The sequence below is a fragment of the Carassius gibelio genome, chromosome B5 (assembly GCF_023724105.1).
Source record: "Carassius gibelio isolate Cgi1373 ecotype wild population from Czech Republic chromosome B5, carGib1.2-hapl.c, whole genome shotgun sequence".
Taxonomy (NCBI): domain Eukaryota; kingdom Metazoa; phylum Chordata; class Actinopteri; order Cypriniformes; family Cyprinidae; genus Carassius; species Carassius gibelio.
The window spans coordinates 38,685,354-38,706,779 of NC_068400.1; the positions used below are offsets into that span (position 1 = coordinate 38,685,354).

The 21,426-nt window shown below is 38.7% G+C and overlaps 1 protein-coding gene across 2 annotated transcripts; it reads left to right on the forward strand.

Moving 5' to 3' along the window:
* Positions 1-734: 734 nt before the first annotated feature.
* nlgn3b (neuroligin 3b) lies at positions 735-19,217 on the forward strand. Of its 2 annotated transcripts, none has more exons than XM_052556121.1 (8): positions 735-937; positions 5,627-6,326; positions 7,931-7,984; positions 8,701-8,856; positions 10,289-10,474; positions 13,588-13,712; positions 14,830-15,497; positions 16,712-19,217. In XM_052556121.1, the coding sequence occupies exons 2-8, from the start codon at positions 5,861-5,863 to the stop codon at positions 17,589-17,591; spliced, it is 2,535 nt and encodes an 844-aa protein (XP_052412081.1). In that variant the 5' UTR covers positions 735-937; positions 5,627-5,860; the 3' UTR covers positions 17,592-19,217. The 2 variants fall into 2 exon arrangements, with proteins under 2 accessions (XP_052412081.1, XP_052412082.1); XM_052556122.1 differs by lacking the exon at positions 735-937 and adding an exon at positions 1,075-2,075.
* Positions 19,218-21,426: the final 2,209 nt, after the last annotated feature.

A 21,426-nucleotide genomic window follows, 5' to 3' on the forward strand; every position in this document is an offset into this window, starting at 1 on the left:
CTTACAAATAATCCTCATCACAAATGCAATACAAGCCACCTGCTGAGCAAATAAGCGCCTGCTGTGCATGTAAATGTAGTACATGCAGCACAGCAGCAGCTGACAGTTAAACAGGTTTGCGTATAAGGAGATTAATGGTAAAGTGCTTCACTGCTACTGTTTTTAGAGCTTCATAACCATTGTAGTGCTGCTTGATTCCTCTAAAGGAGTATCATTAGTGTGGTTGGTCACCAGATGGTTGCTGTTTCGATCCATAGACTCATCATTGGTCCCTTGAAACCTTCAGAAGGACTGGGTCTGTAGTACTTTGGATAAAAGCGCCTGCTAAATTGCTACTTTTTAACATTTGAGCAACTGTAGATTATGGGGTGTTTGTTTGGACTGTATAAAAACACCACATGCACAAACGCAAACCTTGAAAGGACAGTCCAGTGTCTGGCTTGATGCTCATTGCAGCAGTTATGCAAACTGACCATACGATTTTTATTCGGATAATAAATGGAGATGGACCCGCCACACCCCTCCAATGCCACAACGCGCTCATTTCCCCATGACTCAGTCGTCTTTTAATATATACGCTGCCTGTCTGGTTTGGATGAGACGAGCTTTTGCTGTCTATATCCGCCGTGTTTGTTTGCTAATTTATTTTGTTGTGCTGCCGGTTTGTAAGCTCGCTCGTGTCCCTCCGGTTGCCTGGAAACGCGCGTGGCAGTGGGCGCTCCTGACCTTGCGTCCGCGACCGCGCACAGTGCGCGCGCTTAAAATAGACCCGGGGAGATTGACGTTAATTGAAAATAAGAAAAACGCAAGGAGAGCCGAGCGCCGTTCACGCGGCTCGACGGGGAAAAAAGGGGGGTATGTTGGATGGTGGGAACTATGAGATATCAGATTATTACAGCACAAACTCGGATGCGATACTGGCTGAGCGAAGCGGCAGGTGAGCCCAAAATGTTCTTATTTATGGCTGATCTGATGCGCGCCGTCGCTTCTCAATATCAGGCAGCGGGGAAAACGAACAATCCCGAGTATTAAGAGCAATTCTCTGATGCTGGTGAATAATAAAATAAATGTGGATAGTTATGAAAATAGCGTAAATTGGATTGTGTTCGAGTGTACGCGGTTTCTGATTGAACAATGAACGCTGGTCTAATGCGCCGCATTGCTTGTATATGGGAAGAAGATATGATAAAAGGATGAGGGTTTGAAAGGGAAATATTTACATATTCCATCTTTTTTTTCTGATGTAAATTTAACGCCGTTTTCGTTCTCTCGTCTGCATCGTGAAAACTCGCAATCTTAAGCGGGTGAGCAGAGAGAGAGAGAGAGAGAGACAGGAAGAGAATTATCATTCGAATAACCTCAAAGCCACGGTTTGCTGCTGCGTCTGGACTGTGGGATCTCGTTAATCATAGTCATTAGATGGCCGTAAACAGTCGGCTTTGTAATTCTGCTCTATGCCAGACTACATCAACTTATTCGCATCTGTTTGAAAACACCTCTCCAGCAGCAGCGTTGTTTAGCGGTTCTACAGGCCCGTCTGCGAGAGGTACACTCGGGGGTCGAGTCGTTCTCTTCGTGCTCAATACACGCTGATATAATATTAATAATCACGGCCGATGCGCGCGTGAATTAAAGCAGCAGTTCGTCACCTGTTGGAAAGGTAACGGCAGCGCACGCCGGTCAGAGATCAGCATCGAGGCCGAAGAAGCGAGACCCTTGCCGAGTCCAAGTTGTCATGGTGATTTTACCGTTCTGTTTTTTCTCAGTTAGTGAGTGATTGCGCGTGTCAAAAGGCGTTATGTTGTACGTTTATGCAAAACACTGTTATTAGCCGTTTCGAGGGAATGGTCGTGACACCCCGGGTACATTTTCAAGAGCTATTTGTTATCGTATGCGAAGTGAATATTGAGCCTAGCAAGTGTTTTCGTAATTAAATGCCCCCGCATAGTTTATTATCTGCGCGCCATCCCGCCACTGCACCGTTCAGTCGGAGCTACGGAGGAGGAGGAGGCGGAGGAGGGACAAGACTATTGGTATTCATCTCTCGTATGGTAGTCTCTTTCACCGACCCTGCCGTGAGTCCGGGGAACACACACGCACACACACGCTCACCCCGTTTCTAGTGAATGCAGAAAAGAAGCGGTAGCCTATACCCTGTATCATTAAACCCGAGAAGGCAACAGCAGCAGTTTAACTGGTTCAATTCAATGAAAGCTGACTTTGTCGTTTAATTTCTAGAATAGATGTGGGATAAGTATCAGGAACCCCAGTCTTAAAACCCATCACTAGCCTGTACGGCTGACCTGATTCAGGCGCGCTGGAAAATGGGCACTGGAATAATCGGACTCCCAGTATTCTCTCGATGGGCCTGCGTGATTCAGATTAACTGACCCACATTACAGGGATGGAGGAACCCAATCCTAAAAATCAATAACCGGAATGCAGGAGAAGGTTTGTTTGTATATGCTGATATTCTACAGGTAGCGGTTCTCTTCAGCACCACGGACAGCGACAAGAATGAACACCAAGTAAAAGATCCGTAAAAGAACTAAAGGGCTGGTCCATGCTACATTGCATTTCACGCCGTAATATATGTATTAATATATCGGATGACTTAATTTGTTAAGCATTGTTAAAGATGGAAAAATGTAGGCTTATTTCTATCCACTAAGAAACATCATATTAAAATTATTCTTGTTATTGTGTAATTAGTCAATTTGAAATATGTGGTTTTAATGCCTAAGCTTGACCAGCGTTTATTTCTGAAGGACTGGTGTACGTTAATTCAAAATACTTTCCAGAGTTTAAAATGTATTGCATAATGGAAATTACCCAGTGAATTGCACAATGAATGATTGTAGTTATTACAGGTAATTATTTTACCTTGTAGGTTGCTTTTTGTGGGGTCTGGGCATAATAACGCAGATGGCATCTGCATGGCAGCTGGGTTTGGTTAGGTTTTGTTCAGTTAGTTTATATCCCATTTTGCGTTGGGTTTTTTATTTTGTGTTTTGTATTATTTGCAGTTCTAGAGATGAATTTACCAGAAAGGCAATCACATTAAATAGGTCATATGAGCTAGCACCTGCTGAACACTCCAGCATTATACAGCACTGTGTACGAAAGTCATTTCACACCTCTGAGAGTGCCAGGCAGGCAGTATTTAGGTTTTGTGCTCGAAGTTGTTAATGCTTTTGCATTGCATAGTGCTTTGAAGCATTTAATGCATTTGTTTTAAGAACACTGTATTTAATGTTCCTAGAGTGTATTTTGTAGGGTTTATATAATATATAATATTTAGATAAATTTATTTAATGTCTCTGAGATAAAATATCTGATACAGAATTCTTAAACCTTGATTGGATAATTTAATTTGTTTACATCTCAGGCTGTAAATGGTTGCATGTAAATGGTTGTGTATTTCTGTCAAAGCCTTTGGAAGGCTTACAGATTTAGTATTTGTATTTGCATGTTCTGTAAACAGTGCTTCAGGGGCAGTAAGTTAGGAAAAAGGGGATTATTGAGCCTGATTTCACCAAGCTTTAAATATATATATATATATATATATATATATATATATATATATATATATATATATATATATATATATATTACGGCTTAAGTATCAGCAGAACAGAATGATACATTTAGTGATAAAATGTTAAATAATAATTAATGAAATGAACACTGTGGCCATGTTTCATACATGGTACAGTATATATTTTATTTAACTTCTGAATTAGTGGCCTATGAAATACTCTGCATAAAATGATCCTTTTCTTCATACATGACTTCACTCCAGTCTGACAAATGCGAGATGTCTTCAGCTTGCAAATTTAAAGTTTCAGTCCGAGACATGGTAACTGCCCTGGATGAAGAGAAAGCGCAATTACGCAGGGCACAATTCTGTTTTATCTTAAACCGTCAGATTTTTTATTACATATTGATTTGATTTCATATAATTTTTATTAAATGTTCATGAGATTTCATAATTTGAGCCCTCTAAATGACATAGTGGTGCATCAGTTTAGACTATCAGACCTAAGATCTGATCTTTGGCCAGTTTTTAAAAAAGGTTTTAGATGTGAAATGGTGTTTTGTGGTTGGTCCTCATCACTGCAGTGCAGGTTAATGAATGCTGTGGGTTTCAGCTCATCGACTCTACTTGCTGCCATCCCACAGCGTCATGCACGCACATTGATTTCAGATAAAGCAACTGCTCTGCGTGTTTGTGGCTGAAGCGTTGAATATTGATCCACTCACACAACATGCATTCTGAACACAAGCACTGCACTATAAGACTTAAGCTCCTCCCCTCAGAAGACATGGGATCCACCTACCGTCCATGTCTGATCCCTCATGAGACTGAACCCACAGAGCTCGAGCTGAGCAAGGGTGCAGGGTTAAAGAGTCTCTACATGTCATTTAGTGCATGTGTGAATGAGATATGAAGCGCAAACTGTGTGCGTGTGTCTGTAATTAAGTGTCCCTGCTTGCTTCCTCTCCCAAACGAGTTCATGTAATGTTCAAAAGTTTGGGGTTGGTAACGTTTTTGTCTCTTATGTTTCATCAAATATAATGTAAAACTTGTCATATTTTATTTTATTACATGTAATATCTTATCTTATTAACATGTAAGACAGACATGCAATATAATATCTTATTTTTACCTTAATATTATTTAACTGTTTAAATAACTGTTTTATATCTTATTATAGTTTATATTAATAAATTAATATTTATAGTTTATATTAATCTTATTATAGCTTCTTGTTATTATCAATGTCAAAAAAAGGCTTATGGTTTAATATTTTTGTACAAAAATATTTTATTCCAGTATTTTTCAGGAAGATGAATTGAAAGATTCAAAAGAACAGCATTTTATTTGAAATAAAAATCTTTGTGTCATAAATGTTGCAAACATTCATCATTTTATTTGAAATAGAAATAATTTGTATCATACATGTTGCAAACATATTCTGTAAAAAAAAACATTTTTTTTTTTAATAAAAGTAATAATTTCCTTCAAAATGCTTTCTAAAAAGGTTTGCCTTTCTTGAATTTTTTTTTATATTTTTGGAAACAACACAAGTTACATTTTTGTAGAAACTCTATATGGAGTCAGTTTCCCTCACATTCACTCAGCTGTCGTTTATCATAATAACTATGATTATGTTCCACAAACCCAATCTCATGCATAAATTTACAAGGTGGCGATGTTGAATTTGTACAATGCGAATGTATGAAAGCATATGTTATGTAAAATAGTTACAAATTGCCTTGAGAAAGTGCTGGTTCCACTGATGTTTGACAACCAGAAATCCTAAATAAATTTTGAACATGATACATATTGTTTTATAATGTTTGTTTTGTTTACATGGTTTTGCATTATAAAGTTCACTGAAACTTCTCTGTATGCTTGCGTTGCCTTTCCTTAAAATGAATGCCACTTGGACTGATATTCATTTATCTAATGCTACTGTATGTCATTCATGCATTTTAAGTTTGACATTAGGTCTCTCTTTTTCGGGCCACTGTATAATTTATTTTCTGAGGGATTATTAATATTCATATTCATATTCTGACCAAAATGTGTATTCTTACATTGTGTTTCTGTGTATTTCAGGTTTTTGCTGAAAGGATCTGCATACTGGAAAAATGAACAGCTTCACCTGCTGAAATCATCAACGGATATGGAGCACTTGGTGGTGCACACCTGGCTATGGAGATGCCCACTGGATCTGCCTAATACGCATGTTTGTTTTTGAGCACTAGAGAGTGATTGTGTCAAAGCAGAGAGCATCACTGAGCTACAGACAGAGTTTTATCAGTGTGAACGTGTGTGCTGTTAAGAGGGACCATGTGGCACGCACGGTCAGCAACTTATCTGCCGCTTTCCCACCTGCTCTGCCGACCTCTGAACTTTGCACTGTGTTGGCTTCTTGTTTGGTTGATGTGGTCAGTCTCCATGGCGACAGCACTGACCTACCAGCCCACAGTAAACACAGCACTTGGCAGACTAAGGGGGATGCGGGTGGCTGTGGCTACGGAGGGTCTGGGACCTGTGGATCAGTACCTGGGTGTACCTTACGCTGCCCCACCTGTAGGAGAGAAGCGATTTATGCCACCCGACGCTCCGTCGGCCTGGTCCGGCGTACGGAACGCCACCCGCTTCCCTCCTGTCTGCCCACAGACCGTTCGCAATGCAGTGCCCGACATCATGATGCCTGTCTGGGCCACTTACAACCTTGACACAGTCGCTACGTACCTGCAGGAGCAGAGTGAGGACTGCCTGTACCTTAATATATATGTACCCACACAAAGCGGTGAGTACACATGCAAAATGCATACACACACATTCCTTCATTCATATACAGAACACAACTGGTTTTGGTTCTTGGTTACTCCAATGGTTTCTTACTGTAAATATGCGAAGGGTTTTTTTAATCACTACTTGAGGGTTTGTAAGGAGCTATTTTTTTCTATTTGAATAATACTTAAATTGTTTTAGAATATTCTGTTTGTTTATTGCAATATTCTTTCGAAACAGTCTGTTCATTCAGACAGGCCATTTAACTGAACAGATCACAATTTCAATTCCTATATTGCATTTTAGATATTTTTATTGCACAATATTTATTTAAAAGCTGTCATGTTTGTATGAGTTAGGATATATTGTAGCTTTTTGTTGTTTTAGTGTAAATGTCCTCTTGCTTATGTAAAAGAAAAATGTTTTGTTAGTTACTTTTGTTAGTAACTTGGGTAATGCTACAATAAGGTCTCATTTGTTATGAAAGTGAAAGTAATGTGACATACAGCCAAGTATGGTTATCCATACTCTGAATTCGTGCTCTGCATTTAACCCATCCAAAGTGCACACACACAGCGCTGAACACACACTGTGAACAAACACCCGAAGCAGTGGGCAGCCATTTAATGCATATGCATAACAAATGCATAAACTAACATGAACTAGCAATGCTCCAATTATTCTTACAGCATTTACCCTTTATTAATTGTTAAACTTTGTTTAAAATGTTCATGTTAGTACACAGTGCACAATTTAAAACAATAATATTTTCCTTTGACAGCAATGCATTTCATCTTAAAAACATTCTGATGGGCTTTTTTTTGGTGCTCAAGAAATATTTTGTGCTATTATCAATGTTAAAAAGAATTGTTACTATTTTTGTGGAAACCTTGATAATTTTATCTAATTATTAAGATTTTTGATAAATATACAGTTCAAGAACTTTTATTTACTTTAAATACACCTTTTGTAACAATGCAAGTCTTTACTGTCACTTTTGATCATTTAATGCATATTTGATTAATAGAAGTATTCATTTCTTTAAAAAAAAAAAGGTAGTGTTGCTTGACTGTAGTTTGCCTACTATAGATCAATAGTAGTCTGAATCTTGGCAAGCTTCAGTTTAAAATCTACTGCAACACACATAATGCACAAAGACAGAATTTTGGTTGTAACGTTGGATGTCAAAAATAAAACTGGAGCTCTGTGAACTACAGTCCCCCGCACATCCTCTCAGTTCCCGTGTTTCTCAGCATTTCTAAGCAACATCAGAAGCTTCTCTGAAGTCAAGTTCAGTGCCCATGGCCAGATTCAACTGTGTGCTTTCCTTGCCATCTGCATCTGTGTCCACTGGAGTGAACGTTGAGAGCACTCAACGTTTTGGCCTCATTTAAAGGAAATAGTGAATTGCTCCTGGTAAAATGCTGAAAGCTTTATTATTGCAGGGTTCGGAGTGGGAAAGTGAACCCCTGTTGGTATCACACAGTAATTTAGAGAGGAGTCCACTGAGCTTTTATATATACCGCACTTATGCACAATCCCCAACACACACAAACACACCCACATGTTTCTCTGCGGTCTACTTTCTGCTCTTCTCATTTGTCATCCCTCTCTCTCTAGGTACAAAGAGAACGGGTGACATGTCAGCTGACACAGAGCGCTCAGAGGATGATGGTATGTCCTGTTTTCATCATTCTTTCAGATGAATTCATTTTTAATGTTTTTCCTATTCATTTTTTATCCCGTCGTGGTTAATGCAAGAGAGAATAATCTGGATGATATTTACACAAGGTTGCATCATTTTCCGGATGATTTTATAAGGTGGTCCAGCATGTTTGCATGGCATCTGGTGGTTTTGGATGGTTTTATAAATATCAGCGTCAGTGTGATGAAATGCCCATATTATCAACCACTACTACTGTAAATGAAAAGTTATTTTATGTACTGTATACATAGTATTTCAATTGCAGTCCCATTACTACATTAAGATGCTTTTTCTTTTTAAAGTTTAAGTAGTAATTCAAGCTTATAATCATTTGCGAATCCATCTGATGAAAAGACATTATTCACTTGCCTACACTGTTATTTATGAACGTTGCATTTGAAGACAACACTTCACCATGAGATGACTATAATCATCATAATAAATGAAACTCAGAGAAATTGAGTAATTTAAAGGAAGTCTCGGAGGCAGTTCTTGGCTGGTTACGTTGTTATTTTTAGTCACTTGTGTTCTGAATAATGAGGAGTTAAATAGATTATTTAAAGCTGAAGTCTGTCAGTGGTGCAGAAGGTCTCTGTGGAGATTTTGAACAGCTGTGAAAAACACTTCAGAACGCAGAGAGCCTCATGTTTTTTGTGCACTTCTGTATGTGTGTGTGTGAACGCAGGGCTAAGGGATTCTCGAGATGACCCACGTCCTGTGATGCTGTTTATTCATGGTGGCTCGTACATGGAGGGCACGGGGAACATTATGGATGGTAGTGTGCTGGCTAGCTACGGCAATGTCATCGTCATAACCCTCAACTACAGGGTGGGGATATTAGGTACGTACCATAAGGGCAAGGTTTTCCTACAATGAAGTTTAGTTTATCAAGCTTAAAAATAAGAGATTTATGAATATTAACAAGTACATCAGTTTTCTGTTTTTGAGGAAAGATCAACTTGCAAGCAAAGTTCATGTGACTCCAAATGCAACATGTCAGCCATTATAAAAGCAACCAAGTCTTTAGAAGACCTCAGTAATGTTTTATAAATGCTTTGGGGAGCAGATCTGTCCATTACATCCACATTTCAGAGAGAGTGCTGTTAGTGTGCTGCTTTTCTTAAAGAGCTCTGATTCTGTTTAATCTCGGTGACTACAGCATCAAAACAACTCAGCGATCCTACTTGAGTGTTATCAGACAAAATCACCTATGATGAAAGAAAGAGAGAGAAATTGAGGAATTCTTCCATCTTTAGGAGATGAAGAAGCTCCGGAAAATGCTCTGATAAAACAGCAAAGCTGAACCCTATAAAACAACAATCATCTTTGATGGTGAACAAGCTGCATCACCTTATGTGTACCATCACTGATGGCTTGTCAGTTGCAATCTAACCACTGAATGAAATAAATGTATTGTATTTTTGAAGAACTCAAAACTGGTTATCCCAGCGCCTGACTTTCCTGTAAATATATAATATAAACTCGTCAAAGCTTTTTTGTACCTCTTGCACAAATATGTCCTAAATTTTACAGGTGTCTACTTTTGGTTTGTCTTGTTTTAGCTTGGTAGCATCGCCCAATTAGCCTCCGCTGGTGCATGTCAAACCTTCACAGAGCCAATCAGCCCTATAACCTTTCTATGCAAGTTATGTAGGCCCCTGCAATTCATTCAAATCACCCCCCCCCCCTTATGTTATAGCAGCATTGTCAATTTGGTACACAGAAGAGGAGCAAGATAAACTCTACATGTTTCCTGTGTAGAATTTGGTCTGATTTCCACATTCATCTGAACAAATTCAGCAGACGAGCTGAATAAAAGTGCAAGTTTATTCTCTGACATTAGGTGGCGTTAATAGAACAGCAGAAATACAGCAGTTAACATGGTTACACCCAGAACCGATCTGCCCTATATGCGCACTACATACAATAACTGAACAACTGGCACTGAATAAATGAGAATTTGTAATGAGCAGCTTTCTTTTGATATAAACCCCCTTGCAACTACAGTATTTTTCTGAGATTTAAAGCCATTTTCATGAAGTTGTGAGGCCATATTTACTTCAGGTTCAATGATTTATTATGTATCATTACAAAAAAAATTAAAAATGATACCCACAGTCTCAAGAGTGGTTCTGTTTCTTTGAACTGCAGTAAATTCTTTCTATTTCCAGCTGTCTAAATCCGAGATGTTCTTGATAGTTTCACTCTCAAGATCATTGATGAATCGTCAGAACAGTTTTGTCAAATCTTTCTGTCCTGTGTCTTTCTCTCAGGGTTTTTAAGCACAGGTGACCAGGCCGCTAAAGGGAATTATGGTCTCTTGGATCAGATTCAAGCTCTCCGCTGGATCAACAAGAATATTGGCTATTTCGGCGGTGATCCGGGCCGCGTGACCGTGTTTGGCTCAGGAATCGGAGCATCCTGCGTCAGTTTGCTCACTCTTTCACACCATTCTGAAGGTTAGCGATCACACAATTCACCATATAAACATGTGACGTCACAGACGCAGTGATGTCCTCTTCAGTGCTGTTCCGAGCATTTATATTCAGATCATGAAATGTGTTGAAAAAGAGGGACGTGACATTGAGTGCACTTTGATAAAACCATACTGAAAATATTAATTATGCATACATAATGAATGAATTGTTTTGAAAAAAAAAAAAAACAATGTCCTACTCGCTGGTAATTAAGTAATTCTCTGTAATTGCTCTTATTTAATTATACCCTATGTAACGCTTTATGGTAGTCAATTAAAGGTGTGTCTCTGTAAGGCATGTACAGTGTATTTTTGCAGTGTGTAACTGCTGAGACAGCTGCCTCTGCAACCATGACCACTGTCACATTCCAGTTTCCGTTACCACGGTAATCTCTGCTGTAACCATGGTAACTGGTCTCTTGCCTCATCAGCCTTATCCCTCTGTTGTGGGCCTCGAGTGTGTGTAGGTGTGTCTGTCACTGCAAGGCGTGTGTGCAAAGTGTGTTTCAAAGAGATCAGAGCCAATCACACACACCTGCAGGGATATTGATCCTACATCATCGTTTTGTTTCACCATACAGTATTGATAACATCTCTTTCCCTTTGTCTCACTGTTTTGTGTTTCTCCCTCTTTATGTCAGTTTTTTAAATTTGCAGCTGGTCCCTCTATTTCATAGCCATGTGATAGTTTTATGAACAGATGATCCATTTTATCCATGCATTAGCTGGTACATATATTTTAGAAAACCTGTGATTTTGTGCATGCCATATAATTTTATAGCTCTTTCTAACCGAATGCATTTACACCCTGAATAAAACCCAGGTGCATTTATTTAAATAGTAAGATTCTAGGTGGTTGTGTATTTTACTGTCACCACAACTGCTATCCATTTCCTAGAAAACCTGTTTTTTTTTATTTTTGCCATGACCGCTCCAGCAGGGAGCATCTCCGCTACATTCCTTTTTGTGTGGACCACATAACCAGGTCATACCCTTTGAGCAGCCGGTTGATTTCAGTGTGTACAGAGTGAGGTCAGGGGTGGTGGACTGCACTGCCACTGTTGTTGTATCATTTATATAGATGTTCAAAATGATTGGACTCAAGCTACATCCTCTTCCTCGAGCCTCAGAGTTCTCTTTCCCCTCCTCATCTTTTTAGCTGTGCTTTCTGTGGTTTCTGAAATAAGCTGATACTGAGTCATTAGGATTTAAGCTCTCTTAAAATTATTCTCACTGTTCCAGGGGGAGTGAAATACACAGTATGACTTGAAACAATTAAAAATCAATTTTACTGTTCACTAGAAAAGCTCTTCTGCAGACAAGGATAAATCTGCATATTGATGTGGATTCTGTTTCATTCTGTACGACGGAACATTGCACTTAATAAAACAGTGTTTCCTACATGACAGCAATAGAGGAAATTCAGTTTCAAATGTGCAAAGATTTTATATATATATATATATATATATATATATATATATATTCATATTTGGGTCAATGGGGAAAAAAAAAAAGAGGAAAACTCCTTACTTTTTGTATTTAGTTTGAAATTATTATTTTGTATTAACTCTGAAATTCATGAAAAATGTAGCTCCCATCTGGTGGGTGGTGGGCATGTTTTACACCCAGTAGGGAATCCCAGTAGGATGTAGAAGTTGTTTCTCCACTGTTTCCTTGTAGAGTAATTTGCATGAGTCAGAGATGCATGTGCTGGTTATAAAAGGGTTGTCTTGACAGAAATTATATAGTGGAACTGAATAGAACTGAAATGCTTTAAAGGTCACCTATTATGCCCCTTATAACAAGATGTAATAAGTCTCAGGTGTCCCCAGAATGTGTCTGTGAATTTTCAGCTCAAAATACCCCACAGATCATTTATTATATTGTTTTTAAAATGCTTCTTTTGAGTGGAAACAGAAACACATTGTTTTTGTGCATGTCTCTTTAAATGCAAATGAGCTGCTGCTTCCCGCCCAGTCTTCAAGAATAGGGCTGCCTTTGCAGCTGGTAACTCAGATACTCTGCTAAAAACATGTGTTTGGTTTTGATTAGCATGTTTATCACACTGAAATCATGCATTTTAAACAATATCAGTAACATCATCAAATAACTTCTATAGCTTTAATAAGAAGACATTTCTTACATGAATGCTGCTTTTAAATGCTGTAAAAGTAAATTTTGCATAATAGATGCACTTTAATCCCATGATCAAGGTTTGTGGAACTTGTCTACACAACTTTCATACAATGCCACCATAGAGTCATGACATGAGTTCACTACAGCAACGGCCCTTCTGGAGCAATCTGTGTGTAGAAGTGTCTTGCTCAAGGCCACAATGGTGATGACTCATGATTCGTGCTCTGCGGAGAACATGTGATGATATTGGTGTTCAGGATATTGTATTCTAGGCCTATCAAGTTTGGGATTAGTGTCTCAGTAGGCACCGTCGCTGTCAGATATCTGTATTCAATGCCTCAGGGGTGATAGTTTAATGTGAAGTATTAAATGATAAAGAAAAATGCTCTGCACCGACCAGATGGGAGTTGAATATCGTGGGTTGAAGCTCAAGCCCAGTGATCTTATATTATCAAACCGAATACAAAACTGTTAATTAAATATCAAGGTTTTCTTAGACAGAATTAATCAGTAGCCATAATGGATATAGCTGAAGCATTTCTTACATGGAAAGGAAAAAATTCCGGCATAAAACGAAAGATGCCACTTGAGTTTCAAGTGTCCCTTAATAAAAGAAAGTTTATTTCTAACATTGAACCTAACTGATAGTTTCTTCAGATGTAAGAAATGATCTGTCCAGCATGTGCTGACACTATCTTAAAAGCATCTCATTTAAAAATTGAGACTGGAGTGGATGAGAAATATATAACAATTTGGCTGAAGTTTGTGAGGGTTACATAGAGAAGACATTAGTGAGTCTCTTAGAAAGCCCAGGATGTGGATGAACCCTTCTTTCATGACAGGTGAAGATACTGCAACTCTGCCCTTTGAGGATACAATACTAATATAATTGCTAATCTGGAATATTGGCATGGCATTTCCTGTCTTATTTTCTTCTGACACTCTGTGTTCTCTCTCTAGGTTTGTTTCACAGAGCAATCATTCAGAGTGGCTCAGCACTGTCCAGTTGGTCAGTGAACTATCAGCCTGTGAAATACACACGTCTCCTTGCAGAGCGTGTTGGCTGTAATGTCCTTGACACACAAGTAAGATGTTTCTTGGATTTTTATGAGTATTGTGAGTTATTATAAAGAGACAATGCAGTTGTGGGTATTTTGTGTATAACCTTGTCATGTAAGATGCACATAAAAGCCATAACACACCATACAGTTGCTGTGACACTAGACCAGGGCTCCTCAAATCTGGACCTCGAGATCCACTTTCCTGCAGAGTTTACCTCTAACCCTAATCAAACACACCTGAGCATGCTAATCAATGCCAATGAATGTCTTTGGGATCATTAGAAAATCCCAGACAGGTGAGGTTGATCAGGGTGGGAGCTAAACACTGCAGTGCATTGGACCTCCAGGGCAAGATTTGAGGAAGACTAGACTAGACTAGACTATGTAGAGTATTTGAAATTTCTTCTGACATTTCAACAAACTGGATCACAAATTACAATAAATTAATACACTTAAAATGAGAAAAAAAAATACTGTTCAGGATTTTTGGGGTGTTTAAGATGTTTTTGAAAGAAGTCTCTTATGCTTTATTTGATCAAACATAAGTAATCGTGTCATATTACATTTTAAAATAAGCTTTGTCCATTTTAATATATTTTAAAATGTAATTTATTCCTATGATAAACCATATTTTCAATAAGGATTCTTTGATGAAATAAAAAAATTAAAAGATATATAAAATAGTATTTTGAAACATTATAAATGTCTTCTCTGTTATTATTTTTTTTTTCATAAATATAAAGCATCCTTGCTAAATAAAAACATTGGTTTATTAAAAAAATCAGTCTTTGACATTTAAATCTTCAATTGGTGAAATTTTCTCGCAGGTCAGAGACACAAAACTTAAACTTTCGTATGAAGCCGAATGCAAAACTTATCTGCATGTCCCTGTGTTTTGCTTCTCCTCTGTTTGCAAAGATATGAATGGAAGTATATAAACTAAATACAAAGTCACAAACCCAGAATACTAGAACAGATTCATTTTTAATTTCTCACACCCTCTAGGATAAGTTTAAGGCATTGTTTTTGGTTCCCAGTGTTTTTAATACAATTTTAGAGTCTATCTTATTTATGACAAGCAGTTTTTACCAGTGTAGTCATGGAGGCAGATGTAACAGCTGCATGTGTGTGTGTTATGCAGGATCTGGTCCTCTGCATGCAGAAGCGTAGCTACAGGGAGCTGGTGGAGCAGGAAATTCAGCCTGCCCGCTTCCATGTGGCCTTTGGCCCTGTCATCGATGGTGACCTCATCCCAGATGACCCTGAAGTGCTCATGGAGCAGGGCGAGTTCCTTAACTATGACATCATGTTGGGCGTTAACCAGGGGGAGGGATTCCGCTTTGTAGAGGGCGTGGTGGAACCAGAAGAGGGCGGAGTTTCTGGCTCGGATTTTGACTTCACGGTATCTGATTTTGTTGACGGTCTCTACGGTTATCCAGAAGGGAAGGACACTCTCAGAGAAACAATAAAGTTCATGTATACAGACTGGGCTGATCGAGACAATCCCGAAACTCGTCGTAAAACCCTCGTGGCCATGTTTACGGATCACCAGTGGGTGGAGCCAGCTGTGGTGACGGCTGACCTGCATGCACGTTACGGTTCTCCGACCTTCTTCTATGCATTCTACCATCACTGCCAGAGCCCCATGAAGCCTCCATGGGCGGACTCCGCACACGGCGATGAGCTGCCCTATGTGTTTGGCATTCCACTTATTGGTCCGACAGAACTCTTCCCCTGCAACTTCTCCCGCAATGATATCATGCTGAGTGCCGTCGTCATGACCTACTGGACCAACTTTGCAAAGACCGGGTAAATTAGAGCACCCTCTATAAACGTCACAAGCAATAGATTTTTGCAGAACAATATGCAGAATAGCAACACAAACAAAACATTATCAGTGACATTCTGGACTAAAATATTCTTTAATTAATTATGGCATTTAATGACACAATAATGCATTTTGTCTAAATACAAGAAGCTCCAATCCTACCCAGCCTCCAGATAATGATGAAACAGGTGTGAATGGTAAATTAGTGAACAGTCACTGTGACCTTGAAGTCGGTCACAGGGAGCATAACAGAAATAGTGGGAGGAGCAGTGAAGCAAGTAAATTTCAATGTAAATCAGGGCATCAACATTTAACTCAATGAAACAGTGCCCTCTGGTGGAAATAAAGAGGTATTATAAACAGTGCACCTGTAGGTTACCTGCTTAAACACATACATGCTATTACATTAGCTCACAAAAGGGATGGTTTTCACAATGATATTCAAATTTTTCTGTTCATAAATCTTTTATATCTTTGATAATACAGTTCAAAAATAAGTATCTTAGCCTTTAAAAAACAGTAAAACTCATGTGAAATACTACATTTAAATGTTCTCTACTGTAATGTTTTAAAATGTAATTTATTCTTTTGAATTTAGATTTTTCATCTGCCATTATTCCAATCTTCCAATCATTCTGATATGTAGTTTTGTTCCTCAAGAAACATTTCTAATTATTACAGTTGCGGTGCTTAATATTTCTGAGGAAATCATGATACATTTTTCCAGGATACTTTGATTAATACAAATTTCAACAGAACAGCATTTACTTGAGTTATAAATCTATAAATCTATATAAATTAAATGCATCCTTGCTGATTAATATATAAATTAATTTATTTAAAAAAATCTTACTCAGCCTTTTGAAAAGTAGTGTACATTTTTTTTTAAAGTTTGAAAATTATTTCCAAGTTTGCTTTTACAGTTTGATACACTTTCATCAGCTTAAATGTTAATTTTGCTGACTAAATTAAATGCCATTTCAGTCAAAGCTAAAATGAATAAAAAATAATTAATATGGCATGAAGGAATATTTATCAAAACAAGTAACACAGTTTATATAGCTCAGATGTAATTAATGAACTTTTTTTGTCATTGTTGTTGCTGTGTGTGTGTGTGTGTGTGTGTGTGTGTGTGTGTGTGTGTGTGTGTGTGTGTGTGTGTGTGTGTGTGTGTGTGTATTTGAATGTTTTTTAGGGATCCGAACAAGCCAGTTCCTCAGGACACTAAGTTCATCCACACCAAAGCAAACCGTTTTGAAGAAGTGACATGGGCCAAGTACAGTCCTCATGATCAGCTATACCTGCATATTGGGCTGAAGCCTCGTGTCCGGGATCATTATCGAGCTACTAAAGTGGCCTTCTGGAAGCATCTGGTACCTCACCTGTACAACCTGCATGACATGTTCCACTACACATCCACCACCACACGGGTCCCACCTCTTCTGACCACACACAGTTCCCACAGTGCCACACCTCGCCCAGGGGGCAACAAGGCTCGTACCCCTGGTAAACAGACCCCCCAGTCCACAGCACGCAGTGGGCCGCTGGTCATCGCAAACCCACGCGATTACTCCACAGAGCTGAGCGTCACGATTGCTGTCGGAGCTTCACTTCTCTTTCTCAACGTCCTGGCCTTCGCTGCGCTCTACTATCGCAAGGACAAACGGAGCCGTCAGGACACGCCCCCTCAGCCCGCACAGCGCCAGACCCCGCCCAATGACCTCAGCTACACGCCCACCTCCATCTCAGGGGGTAACCAGGAGGAAGAGTCCCTGTGCAACCCTCTCCGCCTGACCCCTGCATCATCTCCGCGGGATTATGCCCTCACGCTCCGCCGCTCGCCAGATGACATCCCACTCATGACCCCCAGTTCTGTCGCAATGACGCCGAACAGCGGCACTATGACACCCAACACGGTCACCTTGACGCCCAATAGTGTTACAATGACGCCAAACACCATTACCATGTCACCCAATTCTTTGATGGGGTATCCCAGCATGCACCCTTACAACACTTTTACGCATGGATACAACTCCACCACCCTGCCCCACCCACACTCCACAACACGTGTATAACATGCAACAGAAACTCCACACGCCGACAAGCAGCACTCACATCCCACAAATCCTTATGACTGTAAACCAGATCAAGCCGGTGCAAACTGTTCACCAGTATTCAAAAGTATAATAGCAGGTGAACCCAATTCATAACATGAGCACAATCACCTAGAATGAATCAGTATGGCCCATCAGTATAAACCAGAAGGAAGAGTCACCGCAGCACACTAACATTAAGAGTTCAGCTCAGTATGAACGCACTGCTTCATACGCGTCTGACTTTTGTCAACTTTCACGTTATATGAGTAGTTAAGAAACTTCTCTCTGGAATAAGATGGAAAAACGGAGCAGTTGTGAACCGCTGCCTCCTCTAGGTGGTGAAGAAAGACTCTTAAAAACCCCGCAGGTGGTTTGATCCGCAGGAACAGTAGGGGGCGCTGCAGTCCCATCAGTGGTTCACCATTACGAACCAACCAAGCACTTATTCTAAGATATGTAATAATAATAACCTGTAATAACAAACATATTAATGGCTATTGTACAGTATAACATATATTAACGTCAATGTACAGACAGCTTTTTTGAATGTGTCAGAAAAAAAATAATATTTCTAATCGTTTTTAAAATCAGATTATATCCATAGCAAGGAAGATTATTTGAAGTCCGATTGATTTTGAATCCATTTTTTTTCTTTCTTTATAAACACAAAAATGTACTATTTTATACCACATCTCTCTCTTTTTCTCTCTTGCTTTCTGTCTTTCTTGAGCCCCCCTCTATCTATGAACGTTGTGCATTTTAATTTTGGTATAATCTATTCATTTAGTTGTAGATTACGCAAATGGTTCACACTGAGTATTTTAAAGAGCAGAATGCGTGCGACGATTACTCATGAGCGCGAGAGAGCGGATGTGAAAATTTTTCAAGTGAAGCATCTTTAAATCATTTGTGTCTTGCTAAATGTTATCATTTTGTGAAAACGCTTTTCGATCATTTGAAATCTGTATTGTATCTGAGTTTGTTTTGTGAAGTTGATTTGAAAGCATTGCGTTTCTTTTTCTGTATTTATCAGTGGTATGACGTCACTCATGCAGTAGTATGACATCACTCATGCTGTGATATTACATCACTCGCGCCGTGACAGGACATACAGGCTTTGCTGAGAATTTACGATGTTAATCTTTTCTATAAAACATGATTGTGGTGATTTGTACTGAATACAGCGCTTCTCTGAAGGTCGTTCTAAAAGATCGTGTTTACTATGGAGCTGCACAGAGTTTGCACAGGGGATACGCTCGTGTAATCATGGGGTCATATCCTGCCAGATGCTTCGATTCTCCACGTTGCCCATACTAACCAGCCCACCATGAGTTTTGCGATACAGTTTCCTTGGTAACCAGCAACGTTTTTGTGTGAAAGTGCAACAGCTTTATAAAAAAAGAATTTGCAGTATTCACTTCCATTTGAGTTCATCTGGACTTTAAAGAGCAAACACGATGGCAAATGAAGCGTGGAGTCTCTGCTGGATGATGAGGGTGACCTGTGTGCTCAGGTCTGTCAGGACAACGGCTTGGAGAAGTCTGTTATTTTATACTCTGTACATTTCTGCCTCAAATTTGCAGTAAATATTGAGTTTGCCTAAAATCCCTGCTTCTGGTTTATCAAGATTGATTTGGAGTCTGCAGACTGATGTTTTTGACATGATCTCATGCGTGCTGCATTTAAAGGGATACTCCACCTCAAAATGAACATTTTGTCATTAATCACTTACCCCTATGTGGTTCCAAATCCGTAAAAGCTTTGTTCGTCTTTGGAACACAATTTAAGATATTTTGGATTAAAACTGTGAGGCTTGTCATTGTCCCATTAAGTGGCAAGTAAATAACACTTTCAAGGTCCAGAGAAGTATGAAAGACATCATCAGAATAGTCCACCTGCCATCAGTGGTTCCACCGTAACATTATGAAGCGACGAGAATACTTTTTGTACGTGAAGAAAACAAACATAACGACTCCTAATCATGTAGTACAATTATGGAGAACATCCGCTGAACACAAACTGCGTATGCTATTCTGTGTCAGCCGCCACACAAGGATACATTTTCTATGTGTATTTACATTTTGATTTGAATGAAAACAGCACAACAGTGCTGCCAGAATGGCCCTATAGTGATGCGGCAAGGCATATAGGAGACGAATTGTTGAATAAAGCCGTTATTTTTGTTTTCTTCACATACAAAAACTATTCTCATCACTTCACAATGTTACGGTTGAACCACTGATTGCAGATTGACTATTTTGACGATACTTTTCATACTTTTCTAGAACTTGACAATGTTACTTGTCAGTCAATGGGACAGTCACAAGCCTCCCAGATTTCATTCAAAATATCTTAAATTGTGTTCCAAAGACGAACAAAGCTTTTACGGGTTTGGAATGACATGGGGGTAAGTGATTGATGACAAAATTCTCATTTTGGGATGGAGTATACCTTTAAGCTGTTTACAGCGCATTCATGTATTAAAGGTACATTCTGTCACATTCTGTGTTTCCTGGCAGCTGAACCTGAGAAAATCTTAGAGCTACAGGACAAATTTAAATGGGTCTATAACATAATATTTGTATGTGGATATTTCACACAAAATTAAAAATCTGTTAGCCTATTTTCGTACCCTTGGGCTTCTTTTTTCCATGCAACTATGTGATAATCCAAGTCCATGCAAAAATGATTTTGTTAGTATTTTTGTCTTGTTTTTCAGTGATAAACAATATCTAAACAATCTTAAATCAAGATATCTAAGAAGCAAAATTATATGAAAGCCTTGTTTTTTTTTTTACTTTTCAGTCGTTTTTAAATGACTTTATGCTTAAATATCCAGTGGGATAAGAAAAGTAAGTTTGCTTCTCATGTGTATCATGATTTAAGAATGTGTAGATATTTATATTGGAAAAGAAGGCACAAATACTGAGTAAGATATTTATTTATTTATTGAGCAGATAAAATTATTTAGATTTATTTCAAACCACACATTAGCTCTATTGTTTTCATCACTGTAATAGTATTGTGTACGTGTGTAAAAGAGAGTGAGAGAATTTGTGTGTTACAGAAAGAGTGAATTGTCTGTGTTCCTATTTCTGACACAACTGTAGTATTGTATTGAATGTCCCAATCTGACTCTAAAGGACACAGCTCACTCACTGCGCTTCAAAATCTGTGTGTGTGTGTGTGTGTGTGTATAAGTGTGTGTGTAATTTTACTACTAACTTTGTGAGAACCAGTTTGAGGTTTAGCCATTGGAGTGAGGATCAAGAGGTTAATGTGAGGGGATTTGGGCAGTTCTTACTTTCTGGCACCCCTTTAAAGGGCTCTTCGAGGTTTAAGACTTGGTTTCATGGTCAAGGTTATAATTAAGTATACACTAGGGTTAGGTTACATTTAGGGTTAGGCATTTAATTGTGATAGTTAAGGTTAAGGCAAAGGGCTAAAGATAGCATTGTGTCAATGATCTTCACAAAGATAGCTGTGCAAGTGTGTGTGTGCGTGCGTGTGTGCGTGTGCGTGTGTTTGTGTGTGTGTGTGTGTGTGTGTGTGTTTGTGTGTATGTGTTATGGTTAATCATGGTTTTTTCATTAATCATGGTTTGGGGACAAATTTGTACCCAGAAGTGAGCTACAGTGAATCTGACAAAAATCTCATTTGCAAACATGGTATTAAAATAAAAACTTTTCATTCTAAAAATGCAGAATGTTTTGTTAGACCTGTATTATTTATAATATTTATGAATACTAGAAGTCTAACAGTTGTATTATTTATAACATCCTGTATGCAGAAACACTATTTCAAGTCAATGGAT